The sequence below is a fragment of the Mustela putorius genome, unplaced genomic scaffold (genome assembly GCF_011764305.1).
Source record: "Mustela putorius furo isolate JIRA1106 unplaced genomic scaffold, ASM1176430v1.1 tig00000430_pilon_pilon_pilon, whole genome shotgun sequence".
NCBI classification, from domain to species: Eukaryota; Metazoa; Chordata; class Mammalia; order Carnivora; family Mustelidae; genus Mustela; species Mustela putorius.
In genome coordinates, this window is record NW_025421377.1 from 15,610,541 (window position 1) to 15,634,338 (window position 23,798).

The 23,798-nt window shown below is 34.4% G+C and overlaps 1 protein-coding gene across 2 annotated transcripts in view; it reads right to left on the reverse strand.

The window, feature by feature from the left end:
- Window positions 1-23,798, reverse strand: part of TECRL (trans-2,3-enoyl-CoA reductase like) — a 101,227-nt gene that overhangs the window by 41,005 nt on the left and 36,424 nt on the right. For both annotated transcript variants that reach the window (XM_004764297.3, XM_004764296.3), the window contains exon 3: window positions 3,608-3,652. In XM_004764297.3, coding sequence (XP_004764354.2) covers window positions 3,608-3,652 — 45 coding nt within the window. The remainder of the gene's footprint in view (window positions 1-3,607; window positions 3,653-23,798) is intronic.

The following is a 23,798-nucleotide window of genomic DNA, read 5'->3' on the forward strand; positions in this document are numbered from 1 at the left end:
AAAAGATTGCTGGATGAAGATGGAGAGAACCATATGGCCAGTAAAGCAAATAGCCTCTAGGAACTGTAATGGCCTATATAATGCAACAAGTAGCAATGAAATAGGAACCTCTGTCATAGAGCCACCAAAAAAAAAAAAAAAAAAAAAAAAAAAAAAAAAAAAAAATCTTCAGACAATAAGAATGAACTAAGAATGAAAAAAAGAAATAGAATTTTCTAAAAGTCTTAAGATGAGAATTCAGTTCAGCCAACACCTTGATTTTGACACTATGAACAAAGAATCCTGCCATACTGTGTCTTCAAGCTAATAAATGAGTGTTATTTTAAGCCTAGTTTATGGTGATTTGTTACACAGCAATAGGAAGTTAATGCAACATGGATCAAGGTAAAGACTTCAATATACAAATGGCCATTATCATTTTGACAATCATGTATAAATGTTAATAAAGACGAAATAATCTGAAATCTCTGTACAACCTGAAAGCGCTGAAAACATCTTTCCAACATACATCTATTGACACCTTGGGGGAGGGGATTAGTTTCTACTCCTGTATCACTCTTGATGACTTCGAGAAACAGACTATTGACATATTTTTAAAATGAAGTCCCATCATTATGGCATTTGAGTAGAAGGAGAGAATCCAGGCGTATCATTAACCATACTACTCAGACTCAGTAAACAGGGAAACCTGTTTTTGGAGTTCTATGCCTATGTCCTTTACCAAAGGGAAACAAATGTGTAGCGCCAAGAACATACTCATAAAAAAGAACCAGTGCCATGGGTATCAGGCTTCAGCCACTTAAGGCCCCTAAATTTTCTGCCAAATTGTTTTTTAAAAAATCTTCTTTTTTGGGCTTTTCTTCCCCCTAAATGGGCCAGATGCTAGGGTATATACCTAGGGGGTTGTCAAGGCTCTTATATAAGGGGCATGGATGATTAGAGCCAGGATTAGGAAGGAAATGACCAAGTCTACCCATGTTTTACCTTTCTATTGTAGAAATCCAATGAGTTTAAGTGTTAGAAATTCAGCTCTGTGCTTCCAGAACATTATTAAGTATATTAATCAAGGAAGGAAGAAAGGACAAATTTTAGTTACCAGTTTCTATGACCGTTGTATTACAGTTGTGACTGTAGGTTCTTACCCTTCTCATATGCACACCATTTACAGTATGACTTTTAGTATCCCCTACAAGAGTTGATGCCTATTTCTGCACTCCCTTGAATATGGCTTAGCCTAGTCAATCACTTTAGCTAACAGAATGTAGGGCAAGAGATAGGACACTTCCAAGCCTGGGCCTTAAGAATTCTTGAGTGCTTATGCTCATTTGTTTGCACCCCTGAATCCACCATGAGAACAAGTCCCAAATATTCTGCTGAAGCATGAGAAACCAAATAGGGTGGAGAGGATTGGCTACAGTCATGGCCACCCTAGATCAACCAGTCACCAAGAACCCACCAGCTGACTGAAGCTGATTGAGTGGACCCACACAAGTAATGCTAAGACCACCTCAGCTCAGCACAACCACTGAGCTTAAAAATTAAAAAAAAAAAAAAAAGTTGTTAATTGCTCTTAAAGTCTGTTTGTTATTTCCTTTTATGTTTTACTGCTGTCTTTTGTGTGAGGAAACTGTAAAGACTAAATCTGCATGATGTCCTTGTTCATAGTATAAGCATTCTGGGAAATATGGCAGGAAATAAATGTAATATTTAGGCCTTATCTAGTTTTAGTGTTAAGATTTATTTCCCTAATATTAATACTTATAACATCAGTTATAACTAATTGATGAAGTTATCTACCATGTGTCAATCATTATAGTGCTTTATAAATATGACCTTATTTAACACTTATAAAACACAAACCAAACCATGGGTTAAGCTCTTTATTTATTAGCTCTACTTCATGAAAGAAGATTCGATAGATAGGTAAGAAGAGTCAGGTTTCAAAATTCTGTGTTACTCCAAACAACCTCTTTGTACCACATCCTGTTATCTTGCTAAAATAATTGACCCTTTGTTTTTTTTTTCAAATATGTCATCACATTTCTATTCAAGGACACTTAATGACTATATTTCATTCAGATCATATCCTGTACATATATGGGAAGGGAAAAAAATAAATATATGTGAGGAGAAAGTAAAAAGTCACATTCATTAGAAAGAATAAACAGAAATTCCTAGTTTCTTGTAGTATCCTTCAAATTGAACTATATTTTATATTGATGCTTATGGCATTCTAGAGTCTTCATTATATAAAAGTCAATTTAGTAAAAATACTATATAATTTGATGTTATTTGAACATTCATGTGTTGAAAGGAGTTTATATAATTGTCATATACTGGGCCCTGCAGAGGCAAAAATCAGGAAGATAATGAATCTTCTCCTTTAATCTCTAGCCAGATAGGAATTTGTCTTGCACATTTGAATTTGGAAGAATTTGAGATCATGAAGAAAGTATGACTTCCAAGAAAACCATGATTCCTATTTCTTCAGCGTAGAGGTCTTGAAGAAACCTGGAATGTCTAAGAAACAATGAAAACAAACAAAACACCTTAGAGAGATGTGAGGAAATCATCATTTGTCCTAAGTCCTGAGTATTAGCAAAGGTACCAGAAAAAAGAAAAAAAAAAAAAAAAGCAATTCATCACTGTATGGAAAAATTTAGAGACTGAAATTCCTTAATAGATGCCTCTTGTAAACTTACTGTTATTGACTTCGTGTAAGTATTCTTCCAAAATTTATATGCTACCACAGCTCTTATTTAACAAGTCCAAATTTAAGGTCAAGTTGATGTAATATCACTGACTATGATTCTTTTTTTAAAAAAATATTTTATTTATTTTTTCAACAGAGAGAGATCACAAGTAGGCAGAGAGGCAGACAGACAGAGAGAGGAGGAAGCAGGCTCCCTGCAGAGCAGAGAGCCCAATGTGGGGCTCAATCCCAGGACAGAGCCCAATGTGGGGCTCCATCCCAGGACCCTGGGATCATGACATGAGCCAAAGGCAGAGGCTTTATCCCTCTGAGCCACCCAGGGGCCCCACTGACAATGATTCTTAGTAACAGTGACTTTGAAGTGTATCTACTTATAAATTTTTTAATGGAAAATAGGATTTAATAGTTTGAGAAACTTGAGGCTTAATACTGGATATGATATTTTCCCTTAAATTCATTCATTTTTGCTCTTCCTTAGCTCATTTATTCTGCTGCAAAAAAGAAAGAAAGAGAGAAAGAAAGAAAGAAAGAAAGAAAGAGGAAAGAAGAAAGAAAAGGGAAGGAAGGAAAAAATTATTGAGCAGTATCCCTGAGAACATTTTAAGTGATAATAGAATGAGGGAATAAAGCAGTAAAACTTTTAGAAACAGAGAGATGTTAGCTCATATCCTGCCTCCAATGTCCATGATGGTGGATATGTGAAAATTATCTCCTTGAGACTAAAATTTCTCATGCAAAAAATGAATCACAAACTTATGTGGAGAATCAATATAACTGACTTAGAGCACTTACTACAAAGCCTACCATTTAGTAAGCGATAAATAAACATTATCTATTGGTGACAGAAAATAGATTCCAAATTAAATAAATAAATCAGTGAAAATTCATTCTTACCTTGTTCTAGCTGAAGGCCAACTTGGGAAGGATACCACTGTGGACCTTTCAATGAAAAAGAAAGCATTTAATTGTTAGCACAAGTGCAATACACGGTTTAAAATCTAATATTTTTGGGGTAGATCCCTGATAGTGCAATTGCTGGATCATAAGGTAATTCTATTTTAAACTTTTTGAGGAACTTCTATACTCTTTTCCAGAGTGGCTGCACCACTTTGCATTCCCAACAGTATGAGAGGGTTCCCCTTTCTCTGAATCCTCACCTACACCTCTCGTTTCTTGTCTTGCTAATTTGAGTCATTCTGACTGGTGTCAGGTGATATCTCATTGTAGTTTTTTTTTTTTAATTTTTTATTTTTTATAAACATATATTTTTATCCCCAGGGGTACAGGTCTGTGAATCACCAGGTTTACACACTTCACAGCACTCACCAAAGCACATACCCTCCCCAATGTCCATAATCCCACCCCCTTCTCCCAAACCCCCTCCCCCCAGCAACCCTCAGTTTGTTTTGTGAGATTAAGAGTCACTTAATGGTTTGTCTCCCTCCCAATCCCATCTTGTTTCATTGATTCTTCTCCTATCCACTTAAGCCCCCATGTTGCATCACCACTTCCTCATATCAGGGAGATCATATGATAGTTGTCTTTCTCTGAAATAAGTCATTGTAGTTTTGATTTGTATTTATTTGATGATGAGTGATATTGAGCATCTTTACATCCTTTCAGGTGTCTGTGGGCCATGTGGATGTCTTCTTTGGAAAAAAATCTTCTGCACATTTTTTAATTGGATTATTCATTTTTGGGGTGTTGAGTTTTAATAAGTTCTTCATATATTTTGGATATTAACTCTTTATCAGAAATTATCATTTGCAAATATCCTTTCCCATTCTGAAGACTGCCTCTTAGTTTTGTTGATTGTTTCCTTTACTGTGCAGAAGCTTCTCATTTTGATGAATTCCCAATAGCTTATTTTTGCTTTTGTTTCCCTTGCCTCAGGAGATGGATATAGTAAGAAGTTACTATGGCCAATGTCAAAGAGGTTACTGCCTCTAGGCAGTGATCTGTTACTCCTCTAGGATTTTTATGGTTTCATATCTTACATTTAGGTCTTTAACTGTATGATCCAGCAATTACATTACTAGGTATTTACCCAAAGAATATAAAAATACTAATTCAAATGAATAACATGCACCCCAATGTTTATAGCAGCATTATCTTATCTACAATAACCAAATTATAGAAACAACCCAGGTGCCTCCAACTGATGAATAAATAAAGAGGTAGTATATATGTTGGATGGAATATTGGCCACAAAAAAGAATTAAAGCTTGCCATTTACAATAATGTGGTTGGAGCTAAAGAGTATCACATTAAGTGAAATAGTCTGAGAAAGACAAATGCCATATCATTTCACTCTTATGTGGAATTTAAGAAACAAAACAAATTATCATAGGGTAAAAAGAGGAAGATGCAAACCAAGAAAAAGACTCTCAACTACAGAGAATAAAGTGATGGGTTAACAAAGGGCGGGTAGGTGGAGGGATTGGTTAAATAGGTGATGAGGATTAAGGAGTGCATTTATGATAAGCCCCAGCTGTTGTATGTAAGCACTGAATCACTACATTTTATACCTGAAATCAATATTACACTGTATGTTAACTAACTGGAATTTAAATAAAACAAATGAATAATCCAATTTAAAAATGGGCAGAATATATGTATATACATTTTCCTCCCCATGCCAAGAATCTAATAGTTTCTTCTGGAAGACAGATTCAATCTTAGGAAGTGCATAAAGTAGTTATTCAGTGTCATAAGTGGAGATAAATCTTGGCAGTGTGCTGATAAGCATGGTGGATAGCTATGATAAGAGCTTTAGGGTTTTTCTGTTTTTGTAATTTTTCTAATTTTTTCCTAATTTTCAGTTTTTCAACCTGGGGACTGGTTACATAGATGTTCAACCTGTGGGCATGTACTAAGGTATATGACATAGAACTTGTGCACTTTATGTAAGTTATTCTTCAATACAATGTTTAAACACCTTCATTTAAAACTAAGGAACATTGATCTTATTTTTTTTTATATTGGTACCTGAAAGTGGGTTATTTTCTTTACCAAGAGTAATATATACTATTAGAATAATATTTATTATTGACTTTTAATAATTGGAAGCCCATTGATCATAGCAGACCATCACTTTAGTATATTTTCCTTATACTGTCATTAGGAATAAATACATAGTTTACTAAAAAATTCTACCTGGATAAGAAAATCAAAATACATTTACCAAACACAGCCCTAATAGAAAAAAATGGATCACAATTACCAAAATATATTTATTTTCTCTTAAAATGAACTCTGCTATCATTTTAAAGATTTTATTGAAAATTTAACTCTTAACTTTGATATCCAGTATTAAGCAAACTAACTCGGTTTATAATAAAAGAAGAGTACCATCAAAGAAACATTCTACATTGCTCTTTTGTTTTCAAAACATTGCTTTTTAAAGTGGCAATAAGAATGATGATAATAAGACATAACTAGACTATCTCAATAGATTCTAAATTTATTGCAAAAAGACAATGTATATATGCACATTATCATGGACAAATAACTATAAGTCAAAATTGTAATCACATATTTAAAACTATTTAGGAGGCGCGCTTGGGTGGCTCAGTAGGTTAAAGCCTCTGCCTTTGGGCTCAGGTAATGATCCCAGGGTCCTGGGATTGAGCCCCACATTGGGATCTCTGCTCAGGGGGAATGTGCTTCCTCCTCTCTCTCTGCCTGCTTCTCTACCTACTTGTAAATACTGTCAAATAAATAAATAAAATAAATAAAATATTAAAAAATTAAAAAATAAAATAAATAAAATAAAACTATTTAGCATATCCAACAAAATGTGATAATAGTATTACAAATGAGCAGACACAAAATTTAACTTAGATATTAATTTTTTAAATTAGAGGATATGAAGGTAAAGACACTTTTGTATTTGTATTTACTAATAAAATTATTATTATTTATGTAGCTATTGGTTGTTCTGGAATGTATACTAACATTATTTTCTGAAAGATATTTTTAAATAATTATTTTTGTTACTCATAGTGAAAATCTGCTACAAAGAAAATACAATGAAAATGCATACAACAGAGACTTCCATAGATTTTATTTTATTACTCTCTGCTCAGTGGGGAGCCTGCTTCCCCCCCCCCCGCCTGCCTCTCTGCCTACTTGTGATCTCTGACAGTCAAAAAAATAAATAAAATTTAAACAAAATTAAAAAAAATAAAAAATAAACAAATTTGTCTGACCTATTCACTGTGACCTGCCACTAGATACTAACGTAGCAATCAAAGCTAATCTTGGAGATGACAGTTCCAAAGATTTAGAAACAATGAAGTCTTATTTTCCAAATAATTAATATATACAAGATAGGAAATAGATTCTAACTGTGCTGAAAAAATAACAATGACTCCTGTCAGGGAAAAAAAAAAAAAAAAAAAAAAAACAGAAAACAAGAAACAAACAAAAAATCCTCAAGAAAATGTAGCATTATTATTATTTCTTAAAATAATCTCTAGGCCCAGGGTAGGGCTTGAACTCACAACCCTGAGATCAAGAGTCACATATTGTACCACTCCAAGAAAACAACATTATGAATTAAAGTGTACCAACTGTTATTTCTAATAAACCTCTTGAAAGAAAAAGTAAATCATATGTGTATATAATTATATAGTATATAACAATAATGTACTTACATAATTTATCGTTGTTTATATACACAGTAGCTTATTTGACAAAAGACTGAATACAATTTATAGAAATCAAATTTATCATCAACTTATTTTTAGTAATAACAAAATAATGGGATGATAGAACAGACAACTAGACCAGGCAGAAGAGAGAATTAGTTAGGTGGAAGATGGACCAGAGGAAATTACTCAGAAAGTAGAAACATGAAATGATTAAGAAAATATGAAACAGCTCAAAAGAAATAGGGGTTAAAAGTGAAAAATATATTAAGCATATGCAAGCATAAGAAAAAATATTAATTACAATGGTAAAGTATATATATTCCTCCCATACCTCATATTGAGGACAACTAGAAAAGTATGGAAAATATTTTCTCAAATTTTCCACAAAACATGAAGAATTATGAAACCAAGCTCTGGGAAGGCAGAAAGTCCAGAAAGCTGAGTCTAGCAACTGAAGCACAATCCCCTAGAGATATCAGCTTTTATGGGAAGAAACAGCTGAGCAGGACTTCCCACAAACTCATAAGCCTAAGGTAACAGAAGGAATGGGCTACATCCCCAATTGAGAGGTAGAAGCCCTGGTAAAAGCACAATATCCCAATTGGTTTTGAAAAATAAGAGCAAATCAGAAATAAGTCAGTTCCTACAAGAATTGAAGCTGAATTTTGAATCATCTCATTTCCTGTTTGGATTCAAGTGACCTGTAACCTCCACAGTCCTGCCCAAGGAAGCAAAATTAATTAACCTCTGGAGGCAGATAACTCCATATAGAGTCTGTTATTATATTTATGTATTTTCACATTTTTCAAATTTTCATGGATGGCAATTAAACTGATACCAGATTTCTAAATAACAATAATAAAATACATTGGACAATTCTTCTAAATGGTGTATCTTTTAAAGAAAACACAGGGACATTACTAGAGTGAGAAATCTCACACTCAGTAGACTCATTCTGCCTATTATTAGTTGAATACCTAAAGGACCAACTTTTAGAAAAATAAGTTAATTCAAGGATGAAAAGATAAGGTAAACTAAATGTTGAACAAAGGAAATGGCATATATGGGGATACTTCCATATAAAATAGCAGAATATATATACATATATGGAATTCATTTATATAAAATAATATAGATAACAGTAATAATAACATATATGCATACACAGAAACAAAATACTGGACAACAATAGCATACAAAATGGAAAGCACCCCTAAAATTGAAAGCATTCTTAAGACTTAGATAATTCTAATTACATTGGATTATTAAGGAAGAATATAGAAACATTGACTAATCTCAGATTTTGATAAAAAGATTTTTCTTTCTTTCTTATTTATTTATTTATTTATTTATTTATATTTGAAAGAGATAAGGAGGAGCAGAGCGGGGGAGAGAGAGAGAGAATCTTATGCAGGCTCCACAGCCAAAGCAGAGCCTGACATTTGGCTCAAACTTATGACCCTGAGATCATGAGCTGAGACAAAATCACGAGTCAGACACAACTTATTGAGCCACCCAGGATCCCCAAAAGATTATTTTTTTTTAAATTTTGACAGATATTGTAAACATGTTTCTATTAAGCCAAACTTTTTCTTATTAATAACTTCCACATATATTCCTTTTTCTAATATCCAAAGTATACAACTGTCTCTTTTCCTCTCAGTCAAAAGATACGCTCTGACTGAAAACTTCTTATATGTGCAAAATGAAATTAAAGTATAGGAGATATCAATCAAGTAATAGAATGCTAAGTAAGAAACATGATGTCATGACAGAATGTCCTGTTCTCTTTGCATTGACTCCTTGGTTACACTACTTTATTAATTAGTACTGCTATAGTCCTTCCAAACACTATAATCCTATAAGAAAGCCTGAACAAAAGGGAAGACACATGAATTCTGTTTCCTTTTTTATAATAAATAAGCACCAAACATATTATACAAAGCTCCTTATGCACTAAAATACTGGCTGTTGATTTAATATTGTTGAGTCAGTTGTTTCATTTGGTACAAATGATTCATTCAGCACAGTACTTCACTAGAACTAAATGGACCATTCTTTTCCTTGTAAACCATTTATTTGCAGTCTTATAAATGCCAACTACATAATTAAGTGATCAAGATAAAATAGAATCAAAGAAGCCAGTAAGGGGCGCCTGGGTGGCTCAGTGGGTTAAGCCGCTGCCTTCGGCTCAGGTCATGATCTCAGGGTCCTGGGATCGAGGCCCGCATCGGGCTCTCTGCTCAGCAGGGAGCCTGCTTCCCTCTCTCTCTCTCTGCCTGCCTCTCCATCTACTTGTGATTTCTCTCTGTCAAATAAATAAATAAAATCTTTAAAAAAAAAAAAAAAAGAAGCCAGTAAGATATGATATGTGTGATAGTGTTTATACATCTGAAAAATAAAAGAACCATTTCTTCTTTCATCCCAACAACAACAAAAAGTTTTAACACTAAAGCTGGCACCAACCAATGTATATAATTTTGCTGACCTTGAAAAGAAAATGCATCTGCTAAAGAATTTGCTATTATGAAGTGCTCAAATAAGAAAGACAGAGTGCTATCACACTGTATAATCAGCAATCACAAGCAAGGCTTCTGCAGGAAAACAGACATGGTTCTAAAAATGGAAAATTTAAAAGCTGCATAAAAATATTCAGAATTATAAAAGAGAGCATGAAAGGAAGAAGCATAAAGTAACAAGCCAATTTCACAGTAAATACAAAGCATAAAGCAAGAATAATGTGGGGCCAGGAGAAGAGCACACAGATTATAAACAGACTATTCCTTTATCCTCACCGACTTAAATTCATAACCAGTTTGTTCTCCAAATTACCTACCATACTTCTAAGAAATTACCAGAATTGATCATCATGCCTATATACCCATTTACACTGGACACCATTAGCTATCAAGTCTCCCAGAATATTTATCAACATAATGATACTTCTTCCAATTTTGCCTTGCACAGACCCAATTGTCCACCTCTCCATGCCTTCTAATACTCCCTGAATACACTTGAGGGCACTTACAGTCTGGCAATAGCAAAAAAATTTCTGAATGATCAATTTCCACTCAAAAAAGTCCCTCCATCTTCTTCTTTTAATAGAAAACTTCTCTGCATGATTCTTTTTTTTTTTTTTTAAGATTTTTATTTATTTATTTATTTGGCAGAGAAAGATCACAAGTAGGCAGAGAGGCAGGCAGAGAGAGAGAAGGAAGCAGGCTCCCCGCTGAGCAGAGACCCAGATGTGGGACTCTATCCCAGGACCCTGAGATCATGACCTGAGCCGAAGACCGAGGTTTAACCCACTGAGCCCCCCAGGTGCCCCTGCATGATTTTTAACTAAGTATTTGTTCTTCACGGTAAACCCTTCCAATTAGAGGCATGAAAATGTCTTAGGAATCCTTGCTATTAAATGTTGTTTCCAAAATATTTTCCTCCATTCTCCTTGTGGATTTCATATAATCAAACCTAACTTTATTTCTTTCTGTTGGCTTCTCTCTTGGACTGGTCTTTCCACTTAAAATATTCATTACTTTAGCTCAGAACATGCTCTCCACAACTACTCATTTATTATTGTTACTGACTTCATGTTATTTATTTATTTGTTTGTTTGTTGATCACATACTGATACACATCACATCACACACACACACACACACACACACACACACACACATTTTACAATAATGTTGCTACAGATACCCTCAGGCACTTGGGTGGCTCAGTTGGCCAAGCGACAGCCCTCAGCTCAGGTCACCACCCCAGGGTCCCGGGATTCTTCAGGCTCCCTGCTCCCCCTCTGCACCTCCTCCCACCAGCTCTCTTACTCTCTCTCAAATAAATAATCTTTAAAAAAAATACCCTCAATATTTTATCTGGATTCTTGGGTGTTTTCTAAAAAACAATTACGTGTTTATTTTTGTTTTATTTTGAAGATTTTATTTCTTTGACAGAGAAAGACAAAGTGAGAGAAGGAACACAAGCAGGAGGAGTGGGAGAGAGAGAAGCAGACACCCTGCTAAGCAGGGAGCCTGACCCTGGGATCATGACCTGAGCCCAAGGCAGGCACTTAACGACTGAGCTACCCAGGTGCCCCAAGACCATTACGTTTTTGCAGATATGCAGATAATACCTTAGTTCTCTTAATCTCTCTCTCTCTCAAATAAACACATAAATAATCTTAAAAAAAATACCCTCTCAATTTTATCTGGATTCTTGTGAGTCTTCTAAAAGACAATTACATTTTTGCAGGTAATACCTTTGTTTCCTTTCCGTGCTTAAGATGTTTTCAGCGCCATTTTACGGAGCTGGTTCCAGACTGTATAATTGGGCTTTGGACTGTCACCACCCTAACTCACTGACCAGTCATCACATCACTAAAGCAGGACAGCTAGACATTATGTAGGCACTTAGTTGATATTTTCAGAAAAACAATGCATCACCTATGAATTGTTCCTGCTGCAAAATTTGGATCTGAATTCAACAAACGTTTGCAGCTACCTTGTAGGTGATAGCAAACACAGGGAGTAGAGAGGGAGTAAGCAAAATGACACTATGAGGAAGCAACACAATTATGTGAAAATTATCCAAGAGAATGACTTAGTCACCTCAATAAATAGTATCCAAAAAACAAAAGTGGAAAAAAAAAAAAAAGCCTGTTGGAACTGAAGATTCCTATGCTTGTTCTTAGCCAAAAGGCCAAGAAGCAATGGAACTGAAAATTTCTAAATGTGAAACCTGGAACTTTGGATCATGATTTGAACCAAATTTAAGAAGGTATTTATGAGCCAGTAGGGGAAATCTGAATATGGATTAAGTATTTAAAGCATTGGTTATTTTCTTAGGAATTATAAAGGCAAGGAAATGTCTATATTTTATTTATTTATTTATAGATATTTTATTTGAGAGAGACCACTCATGCGCAGAGGTGCAGAGGGAGAGGGTGAAGCAGACTCCCTGCTGAGCAGGAAGCCTGTCATAGGGCTCAATTTCAGGACCCTGAGATCATGACCCAATCCAAAACCAAACATTCAACAGACTGAGCCCCCCAAGCCGCCCAGTGTCCATATTTTTACTAGCAGCTGCTTGTGTGTGGCTTAGTGGGTTAAAGCATCTGCCTTCAGCTCCGGTCTTGATCCCAGGGTCCTGGGATGAGATAGGGTCCTGCATTGGGCTCCCCACTCAGCGGGAAGCCTGCCTTTCCCTCTCCCTCTGCCCCCAACTCCAGTTTGTGCTTGCTCTCTCTTGTACTCTATCTCTCAAAAAAAAAAAAAAAAAAAAAAGACCATGGGCTTAAGTCTAGTGTGCCTCCATTGTGCCACAGGAGTGCCTTGTAACTCTGCAGATTTGGATCTCTGTTGTGAGAATCACATAGACAGCAGTGGCAGAAGCAGCATAATTGTTTTATAGAGTCTTAGTGCACTATCCGCTTGAGGAGCATGGAGCTCAGTAATTCAAATCTTCATATTATGATGGTTATTTAAACAGTGGCTGTCTTTGCCTGACACATGTGACTACTCAGCATCCAGGATATCACAGAGGTAATCTTTACCCTGAGTGCTCTGCAGAGCAGGAGACAACATCTAGTGAGACCCTCAAACAATCAGTCATGGGTTAGAGACTTTCTCCTGAAACTACACAGGTAACAGGTAACAGCTGATGCTAGAATCTAGACACACAATTCGTTCTACAACCTGCAGATAGGTCTAGACTGAGACACATGACCCAGAGCCACATTAGAGAAGAGCTCAGCCCTTTCTTCTATCCCTAACGCCAATGATTATGAAAACATCTGACACAGGACAGTTGAATTTAGTCAGTTAAGCATCTGCTTACCCCTCGAGTCATAATCTTAGGGATCTGGGAGTGAACCTCACATCTGGCTCACAATACAGCACTAAGAGCTCCTCCTCTTCCTGCGAATCAGTAGCATCTTGTCCATCCTCTGAGTGCCACACAGAACATCCTTTCTGTTTACTGCTGAGCTCTGAATCTCTGTAGGTGATTTTAGTATAACTTTAATTTCCTGTCTTTTTGTTCCTCAATTTACTCAAATTAAGATTTTCTATCTATTCACTCACTCTTTCCCTGAGTCTTTAAATATATATATATATATATATATTTTTTTTTTTTAATTTATTTATTTAACAGAGAGAGATCACAAGTAGGCAGAGAGAAAGGCGGGGGGAAACAGGCTCTCTGCTCAGCAGAGAGCCCAGTGAGGGGCTCGATCCCAGGACCCTGGGATCATGACCTGAACCGAAGGCAGAGGCTTCAACCCACTGAGCCACCCAGGTGCCCCTCTTTCCCTGAGTCTTATGCTCACCACTCCTAAACACAAATTTCAAGCATCTTTCTCATCACAGCCATTTCTCCTTCCTATTTACTTAAACTACTATTTCTAACTAAAATATTCTTTGATTTATCAAGTACTTTCCAACAATTGCATTCTATTATTAATTATTTTTCCCACATGTTCATTCATCTCTAAGCTCAATTCTAGGGTCTAGAGCTGCAACACACAACCTAATCAATGATTAACTACTTTGTACTACTTTTCCTCTGTCTCACTCCTGGGCAAACACTAAATAAATCTTGTTTTACTCAACTATTTGATTTCCTGTATAAAATTTGAGTTCTTTGGATGACTCCTATACAGAGAATCTCCCTGATGCTATCCGATCCCATATCAATCCCCATATCAATCCCATACTTTTTTTTTTATTACTCTGCTTTTGATCTTCCTATCTAAAATGATTTTATGTACTTCTAAAGTTTTTTTGTACATTTTTTAATTGTACAACCTCTGTGAGAACAGATAGACATAATTTTTATCACTATTGTATATGCAATGATTAGAAGATATTAGAAGATTGCCTGGCACATAGGAATGTGATTTTATAAGATTTGAATAAATATATGGCCTTTTATTGAAAAAGAATTGGTAGAAGTTATATATATATTTAACCAAATGTGATATTAGTTATTACATAATAAATCCTTTTCTCTATGTAAAAAAGTCAATGTTTCTTTGCTAGTTAACTACGTTTGTAGACATTCATGGTCTATACTTTACTCCTTACTATAATCTACTAGTCGTCTTATAATTTAAGCAAGTTATTTGCTTTTCTTACCTGTTAAGGGAAAAAACCTTCTTAAAATATAACAAAGGCACCTAACTATTAGGGATGTTGTGAGTGTTAAATGAAATACTATTTACAAAGTACCCAAAACTACTATTAACTAGTTTAAAATGTGATATTAACTTTAATTTTAAAACAAAGCAACATAAAACCTTTCAATCATTTGTACAGATATAAGATTTTCTGATAACAAATATATACATTCTTGGAACATAGCTTCTGCAAAATCATACCCTGAAAATAATGGGTTATGAGAAGTAATGAGGGGTATATTATTTTAAATCTGTACAACTCTGTATTGTAATCACTAAGAGAAACCAATAATAATTACAATAAAAATACCACACAGTTGAAAAGATGTTTAAAATAAATGAAAAAAAAATGAACTACAGAAAATGTGCGGCTTTACTTTGTTTTAATAAAGTAAAAGAAAGGTTGATGAAATTGTGTGTAAGAAATATTTTCAACAGCTGAATAACAATAAGAGGCAAAGAGACAATCCACACTTCCAAGGTAGAACATGTAGGCAAATTGAGCCAGGTAAGAAATAGGTATTGTGATATAGTATCTATTGGTCCACAAAGTAATGTGTTCATGTTGTGTTCTCTGCATTTAACTACTGTTCATTCCTCCTTCAAAATGATACTACACTCAGAAAAAAAAAATGTATATGAATAATTGTAAATTCCACATTAGGCTAATATTATTCTATTTATCAATCATATGTGAACTGATTATTGTCACAGAAACAATATAGCAAGTAAATAATCAAATAGAAATAATCTCATAAGGAAAATACAGTTGTTATCTGGGAATAATACCAAGAAAACATTCCTCACCCCACCCTTCAAATTATCTACTAAATAGAGTTTTCTTTGCTGCCACCAAGAAACATATACACATGTAGATATATAGAGAGTGAGAAAATTTTGAAGGCCTTATATGCAATCAGGAGCTTGAACTTGATGTCAGAGAGATAAGCAGAGATAAGATACTAGAGCCAATAAGTGTGTGAGAAAAATATATCCTAAAGACTATTATTGGCATCTGCATGAAAAATTACACAGATTTGAACTGTGACTATAAGAAGGTAATGTGCTGATTTCAGATATACCATTTGTACAGAATTGGTATTTGTCTTTAGTAGCAGTCAGTTATTTAATACTTAGACACTACTTTCAGAAAACTGTATTTTAACACCCAACCTGAGAATTTAATTAAGTAAATAAAGGTATAATCATACATATGGCTGTATGTACATATATCTACACAGTCACACATACCTATGCACATACACATATAGTTTTTCTTATAACTGGTCTATTTCATTTATTTGGGGGCTAGGCTAATACATTAATTTTCCATTTCCCAAACCCAGTAGTTCAAATATAAACAGAATGCCTAGGATGGGGGCACCTGGGTGGCTCAGTGGGTTAAAACTTCTGCCTTCGGCTCAGGTCATGATCTCAGGGTCCTGGGATGGAGCCCCGCATCGGGCTCTCTGCTCAGCGGGGAACCTGCTTCCTCCTCTCTCTCTGCCGGCCTCTCTGCCTACTTGTGATCTCAGTCTGTCAAATAAATAAAATATTAAAAAAAAAAGAAAAGAGGAATGCCTAGGATGAGTATGGTTTCTCATTATCAAATTGTGGCAAATAGTGAGAAATCCAAAAACAACTTTCAGCAGAGGCAGATAAATAATTCAGTCAAAATCTTCTATGTTAATAAACCTTGAGCATTTTAATGGCATTTTTACATTGCAAAATAATTCACTATGGAATAAATTCATTATATATTGTCCCTTGAGCTACTTCATTTCCCTTTTCATCCGTTCTTGAAGTATGGGAATATACCTTGAATGTTTCCAGATTGAATTTATTCCTTTAGCTTTGTGTGTCAAAATTCTAAGAAATTTGCTGAGGTGTCTGCAAAAAATACAATATATTGAAAAGCTACATTGGCAGTTTATTATTATATGGTTGAAAGTTCTGGGAAAGAGTTTTAATTTCATTCACTCATTAGTGTTAATTTCTAAACCATGGGAATTGTTGAGAGCACACAAAAAAAGAAAAAAAAAAGTATGTCAAATTAAATGGAAGAATGTTGAAGACAACTTAGGAAATACTAGCTTTTAAGAAGCCAAATGAGAAGTCCTCAAAGAGTCTGAGAATGAAGGGTCAGAGAGAAGACAAAAAAAAAACCAGAAATAGACCCTCAACTCTATGGTCAACTAATCTTCGACAAAGCAGGAAAGAATGTCCAATGGAAAAAAGACAGCCTCTTCAATAAATGGTGCTGGGAAAATTGGACAGCCACATGCAGAAAAATGAAATTGGACCATTTCCTTACACCACACACAAAAATAGACTCAAAATGGATGAAGGACCTCAATGTACGAAAGGAATCCATCAAAATCCTTGAGGAGAACACGGGCAGCAACCTCTTCGACCTCTGCCGCAGCAACATCTTCCTAGGAACAACGCAAAAGGCAAGGGAAGCAAGGGAAAAAATGAACTACTGGGATTTCATCAAGATCAAAAGCTTTTGCACAGCAAAGGAAACAGTTAACAAAATCAAAAGACAACTGACAGAATGGGAGAAGATATTTGCAAACGACATATCAGATAAAGGACTAGTGTCCAGAATCTATAAAGAACTTAGCAAACTCAACACCCAAAGAATAAATAATCCACTCAAGAAATGGGCAGAAGACATGAACAGACATTTCTGCAAAGAAGACATCCAGATGGCGAACAGACACATGAAAAAGTGCTCCATATCACTCGGCATCAGGGAAATACAAATCAAAACCACAATGAGATATCACCTCACACCAGTCAGAATGGCTAAAATCAACAAGTCAGGAAATGACAGATGCTGGCGAGGATGCGGAGAAAGGGGAACCCTCCTACACTGTTGGTGGGAATGCAAGCTGGTGCAGCCACTCTGGAAAACAGCATGGAGGTTCCTCAAAATGTTGAAAATAGAACTGCCCTATGACCCAGCAATTGCACTATTGGGTATTTACCCTAAAGATACAAATGTAGTGATCCAAAGGGACACATGCACCCGAATGTTTATAGCAGCAATGTCCACAATAGCCAAACTATGGAAAGAACCTAGATGTCCATCAACAGATGAATGGATCAAGAAGATGTGGTATATATACACAATGGAATACTATGCAGCCATCAAAAGAAATGAAATCTTGCCATTTGCAACAACATGGATGGAACTAGAGCGTATCATGCTTAGCGAAATAAGTCAAGCAGAGAAAGACAACTATCATATGATCTCCCTGATATGAGGAAGTGGTGATGCAACATGGAGGCTTAAGTGGGTAGAAGAAGAATAAATGAAACAAGATGGGATTGGGAGGGAGACAAACCATAAGTGACTCTTAATCTCACAAAACAAACTGAGGGTTGCTGGGGGGAGGGGGTTTGGGAGAAGGGGGTGGGATTATGGACATTGGGGAGGGTATGTGCTTTGGTGAGTGCTGTGAAGTGTGTAAACCTGGTGATTCACAGACCTGTACCCCTGGGGATAAAAATATATGTTTATAAAAAATAAAAAATTAAAAAAAAAAATCTGTCTTAGAATCAAGTGGACGGTGTTAGAATCAAATAAACAGAAAAAGACAATGAAAGCTGTATACCAAGTCAAATGCAATTGAGAGTTCAGGTTACACATAACTAAAAATGATCTACTGCCCCAACAAAAGGGAAACTGCCAGTGATCTTAGAAAGGTCTTTGGCATACTGACAAAGTAAAGTGTTTTGAAGTGAGTGCTGAGTGACGGAGAAAGGAAGAGTCATGGTATTGCTATAAGTGGTATGCAAGTTGGGGAATTCTTGATGAAAGAATTTTTAGAAAGCTTTTGAAGATACAGGAAAAAAAAAATACTCAAAGGAGTAAATCGACTAAGGATTTAGAGAGACGATTGCCCAGTGGAGCTAAGAGTGTGATCTGGATTAATCTGTAAGGGAGCAGTTCAGATAATATACAGTTTTAAGTTAGAAACCGATATGGATCAACTAGTAAGAGCTCAGTTTAGATAAAGTACAAAATATAATTTAAGCTAGATGATAAATCAGAAGAAAGATAGTGTTCTAGAGACTGTATCTCTCTGAGTTCCAGAACAAAAGAGTGAAATGTTTAGAATCATAGATGGACAAGTTGTTTGTTTGGCTTCAAATATTAAAATTATAACTAATATCAAATCACATGGTGTGGACAAATGGTAAGTAGCTAAAGCAGAGTGGAAGTGAAAATTCCAGAAAAAGCAAGTAGTTTTGAGACTAGCACATTGGATTATTATCACTTTAGATGTAATTTTCAAAGTAATGCCAGGGCTTAAAATGAAGGAGAACTCTAATAGCCAGAATTTATTAGATGCCTCAAAGAAAATAGAGAAAGTTTGGGTAGGTAAGTACAAACAAAGAAGAATGAATAGTAATATACTCAAATGACATGCATCTTACAGCATGGAGATTTTAAGTGAGAGAAAACTTTATGACTTAAATTTTTAAAGTAAACTCGATAAAAGATGAGAAATTTGAGAAATAAGACAGAGGATCACAGGGGAAGGGAGGGAGAAATAAAACAAGATGAAACTGAGAGGTAGACAGACCCTAAGAGACTCAATCTCAGGAAACAAACTGAAGGTTGCTGGGGGGGAGGGTGGTGGAAGGCATAGGGTGGTTGCGTGACGGACACTGGGGAAGGTATGTGCTATGGTGAGTGTTGTGAATTGAATTGTATAAGGCTGATGAATCACAGACCTGTATCCCTGAAGCAAATAATGCATTACATGTTAATAATAATAATAATAAAAGATGTACTGCAGATTGTGACAAAATTATAGATTTCACTTAATAAACATTTGGCCAACCTCAAAAAGATACTATAAAAATGTCAAAACTATTCTTCCTACATTAAAGCTTTGACTTTTTCACATTATTTATGTACATCTTGGAATTTTTTTTTAATTTATTTGAGAGAGACAGAGAAAGCATGAGAGGGGAGAGGGTCAGAGGGAGAAGCAGACTCCTTGATGAGCTCAGAGCCCAATGCACCACTCGATCCCAGGACTCTGGGGTCATGACCTATGCCAAAGTCAGTAGCTTAACCAACTGAGCCACTCAGGTTCCCCCATCTTGGAAATTATTAACATTAAGTTTTTAGACTAAAAAGACACTAAAGGGGAATTAAGATAACCTATTCTTAAGAACATAAAGCTATAATGAGTTTTGACATGTTAATAAAAAATTTTAAAAAATATTTATAATGTATATTGTTTGGAGTTCTTTTTTTTTTTTTTTTTTTTTTTTTTTAAGATTTTATTTATTTATTTGACAGAGAGAAATTACAAGTACACTGAGAGGCAGGCAGAGAGAGAGAGAGAAGGAAGCAGGCTCCCTGCTGAGCAGAGAGCCCAACGCGGGACTCGATCCCAGGACCCCGAGATCATGACCTGAGCCGAAGGCAGCGGCTCAACCCACTGAGCCACCCAGGCGCCCCTGTTTGGAGTTCTTGAAAATGTTTTTTCTACACTAAAAATGTTAGTTAAAATATTTCTTTTTTCATATAAATGCATTCGTTAATTTTTTCAAAACAAATTTTAGATAATCTCTATATTTTCTCAGCTCTATAGTAGAAAATGTAAATATTTTAACTACATATAAATTTTATGACAATTCTCTACCATGTGATCACACACACATATGCACCCCTGAGGTCTGTATATTAAAGTGCACATGGTATACAGATAGTACATAGTATCACCATACTATCACTTAGGAGATACTATAATTAAAGCTTTATCAATGTGGATTTATTCTAAGAATGTTTTACTCCAACCCATTTCATTAAATAATTAGTACTCATTAAAGTAACTGGTGGAAAGATGAGAGTGGTATGCAGGCTCAGTTTTGGTAATTACTGGAAAATTAAATGCAATGGTAATATGGAAATGTTTGGATTATTATATATACACAATATCATGTCCCTGAAAATGTTTGTAATTCAAGCTTATGAACAATACATGAAAAAGATATCAAGGAGTTATTTAACCAAAATTATCAGTAAAAGAATGGCAAAATCATGATATCAAAGAAGTAACATAAAAGAAATTCTCTAGCATTTTGATATTGTTTTGTAAAAAATTGAAGAAGATAATAAAAATAAATATGAAAGAAAGAAAATAGCTCTATAAATTCACTAATAATAATATACGATTAGAATATAAAATCCTAAAAATAAAATATAATTAAAATGGTGAGAATTTGGTACTCCATCCCCTATACCAGGATAAATTACAGATTTTCTTTTAAAGTTAGGTGAAAAATAAAACTATAACTGACAAGTGTGAGAATAAGGCATAAATCAATGTCTCTAAAGATTAGATGATGAAAATAATACTTCTGAATAGGCTACACAAAACAGAAAACACACCAAAATAAATAATTAATTGGAATAATAAAAACAATTTTTCTAGCAAAATTGGGGGAAAGTGTTTATGTCCTATATACTAACCCATAAAGATCTTCTATCTTGTTAAGAAGCAAAAACATCAAAGTAGGTAAAGATATGTGTTAAGACCATGGACAATTTCCAGAAAAAAATATTAAAATCTCAAATAAGAAAATATTAATTCACAAGTGAATCAATAAATACTGATTATTTTTTCCACACATCAAATATCAAAACTTATTAACTTGTTAATAGCCAGGGCCATTGAGGAAAGGAAGGAAGGTCTCTAAACTACTGTTTTAAGTCTATAAACCAGGAGAGAAAATTTGGCAATACATGTTAGGATTTCAAATAAGGTTTGTTTTATGATAGCAATCTTTTCTGTTATTATTTTTACAAATACACCTAAAGAAGTTCAAAACCATGAATTATTCTGGTCAGTATCTTGATGCATGGTACATGTTAAATGTTCAATAAATATTTTTCAATGTTCAACATTGTTGAGTAAGTAAACATAATATTTCTTTATTATAAAACAATTTGAATGTGTATCTAAAAAAGTCTATCAACCATCCAAAGTATATCTCCAGTGATGATCAATATATATCTAGAAAATATGTTGATAGAAAAGCTATTGGAGAACATTATGTAAGATATGTGAAATTGTATATATAGTCATAGAGAAGAATCTCTAGCTTTTAGTAAAGACATTAATAATATTCTTTGTGAGTTTTTGTATTTTTGGAAATTTATTTGTGTGTTCATTATTTTATTATAGTATAAGGTGAAGCTATGGTTATCTTGCAAAACTAATCTCATTAATTGAATCTGATGCTTTGCCAACAAAATACATACATATCAAACCAAAAAATGATACATGAAAATGAGACATTTGCAGCCACTTGGGTGGCTCAGGAGGTTAAGCATCTGCCATTGGCTCAAATCATGAACTAGGGTCCTGGGGTAAAGCTCCAGGTATGGCTCCCTGCTCATCGGGAAGTCTGCTTCTCCCTCTTCCTCTCTCCCAACCATGCTCTCTCTCTCTCTTAGATATATAAATAAAATCTTAAAAAAAAAAAAGAAGACATTGCACACTAATATCTTTTGGGATTATAGAAACTACTGTGATACACGTTAGCACATCTGAATTTAACAATGAGATTATTTATTTTTCAAAAGATTTGAGGTAAGATCCAAGTAACTTTAAATATGACCTTTTTATGAAACATGAAAAATTAAAGATATTTTAATCAACTAGATGACAAAATATATAAGAATAACCTATTTTAGACATTTTCTTGTAATCATGAAATATCAGTAATAAAGCATTCAAAAAGGTCATTTTCTTGTCTTTAGATTGTCTGCATAGAATTTCAATGTGACACATTCTAAGTTTTTTTGAAAATGTCCTTAAGGGACAAAGTCTCAGAAAAGAGAGGACTAATGTTGTTAAGACATGTCTTAATAGGGTCCCTTGCTATTTTACATTACTCACAACATTTTATGTCCATAATCTTTTATGTTCATAATTTAACCAAAAAACAGTAGCAAAAAAGAAAAATCAAAAACAGAGAAAGGAAAAGAAAGTAAAAAACAAAAAGAACATTGCCTTTTCATTAAAGTTTGCAAGATAATGACATCATACCAGTGGCTTTAGTATTCTGTGTGTTTTCTGGTTTTGCATTATTGAGAATATTCCCTTATACGGTATCATAACTAGTCCAGATATTTCACTGTCCAGATATCTATTTCCTTTGAATTTAAATTTCTTCACATAATCACATATTCAAATATAAATTTGAAATCACTCATTTGTTAAAGATAGAATATCTTTATTCTATATTTGGCAAGTCTATAATATAGTCACTTGCTCAAGTTCAAATAATTCTATCTCAACCATTTTGAACTTTGGAGATTATAAAACAAAATTATTTTATAATATCAGCTTTTGGGAATATCAGCCTGTCGTTAAAGATGAATCAAAGCAGCCCTAATGTTGCAGAGTAATCCACAGATTTAAATGTTCCAATATGAGAGATGAAACAACTTACAAACAAGATCATACCTCATGCACTTTGGGAATTATATTAGTTATGATAGTTGTATTATATGAAACTTGACTGGCAAATGGGCATTTGTTCCTAACAACTTAGTCTCCTAAGATTCTGCAAACAATAATGCATCACATAGGTAAACTGAATTTTTGACACTTCTATGAGTTTCTGATAACAGTAAGTATACAGCAATGTAAATTTGACCAGTATTTTAAAGTAGTCACAATGAGAAGAGGTCTATTTTCAACACCTGGTGCATTAATATATGCCAGTGGTTGACCCTATGATTGGAACTGAAGCCACAAAAACAATTTTGGCTTAAGTAAGGAAGTTAAGAGAAGTACTTATGACAAAGGCTTTTAGTCAGTTAAGACAACAGAGAAAACAATATTGTATTTTTCTATATATCATTAGCTGAATTTCACAATAGAAAGCATTAATGAGATACCATAAGAAACCATGTTCTGAACAATATATTATTCCACTTTGTGGTTGCAGTACCTATGTACACTGTAATGAAATAAATGTGACATGTAGTGCCTTTTCAAAATATTATCTCAAAACATTTGCAGTTCTTAATATGTTGGTGGATGATACATTTTTTAGTTCCCTTTTTTACCTCAACTTGCCACTTTTGAACAAATTAATCCTCAATATCTCTAAAATTTCAAGATTAGAGAAGCAATCTTCTTCCAGTATTACTTTTTTTTTATGATTTCATTTCTCTCTCTTAATATATAAGTTGTTGACTATTTTGAAA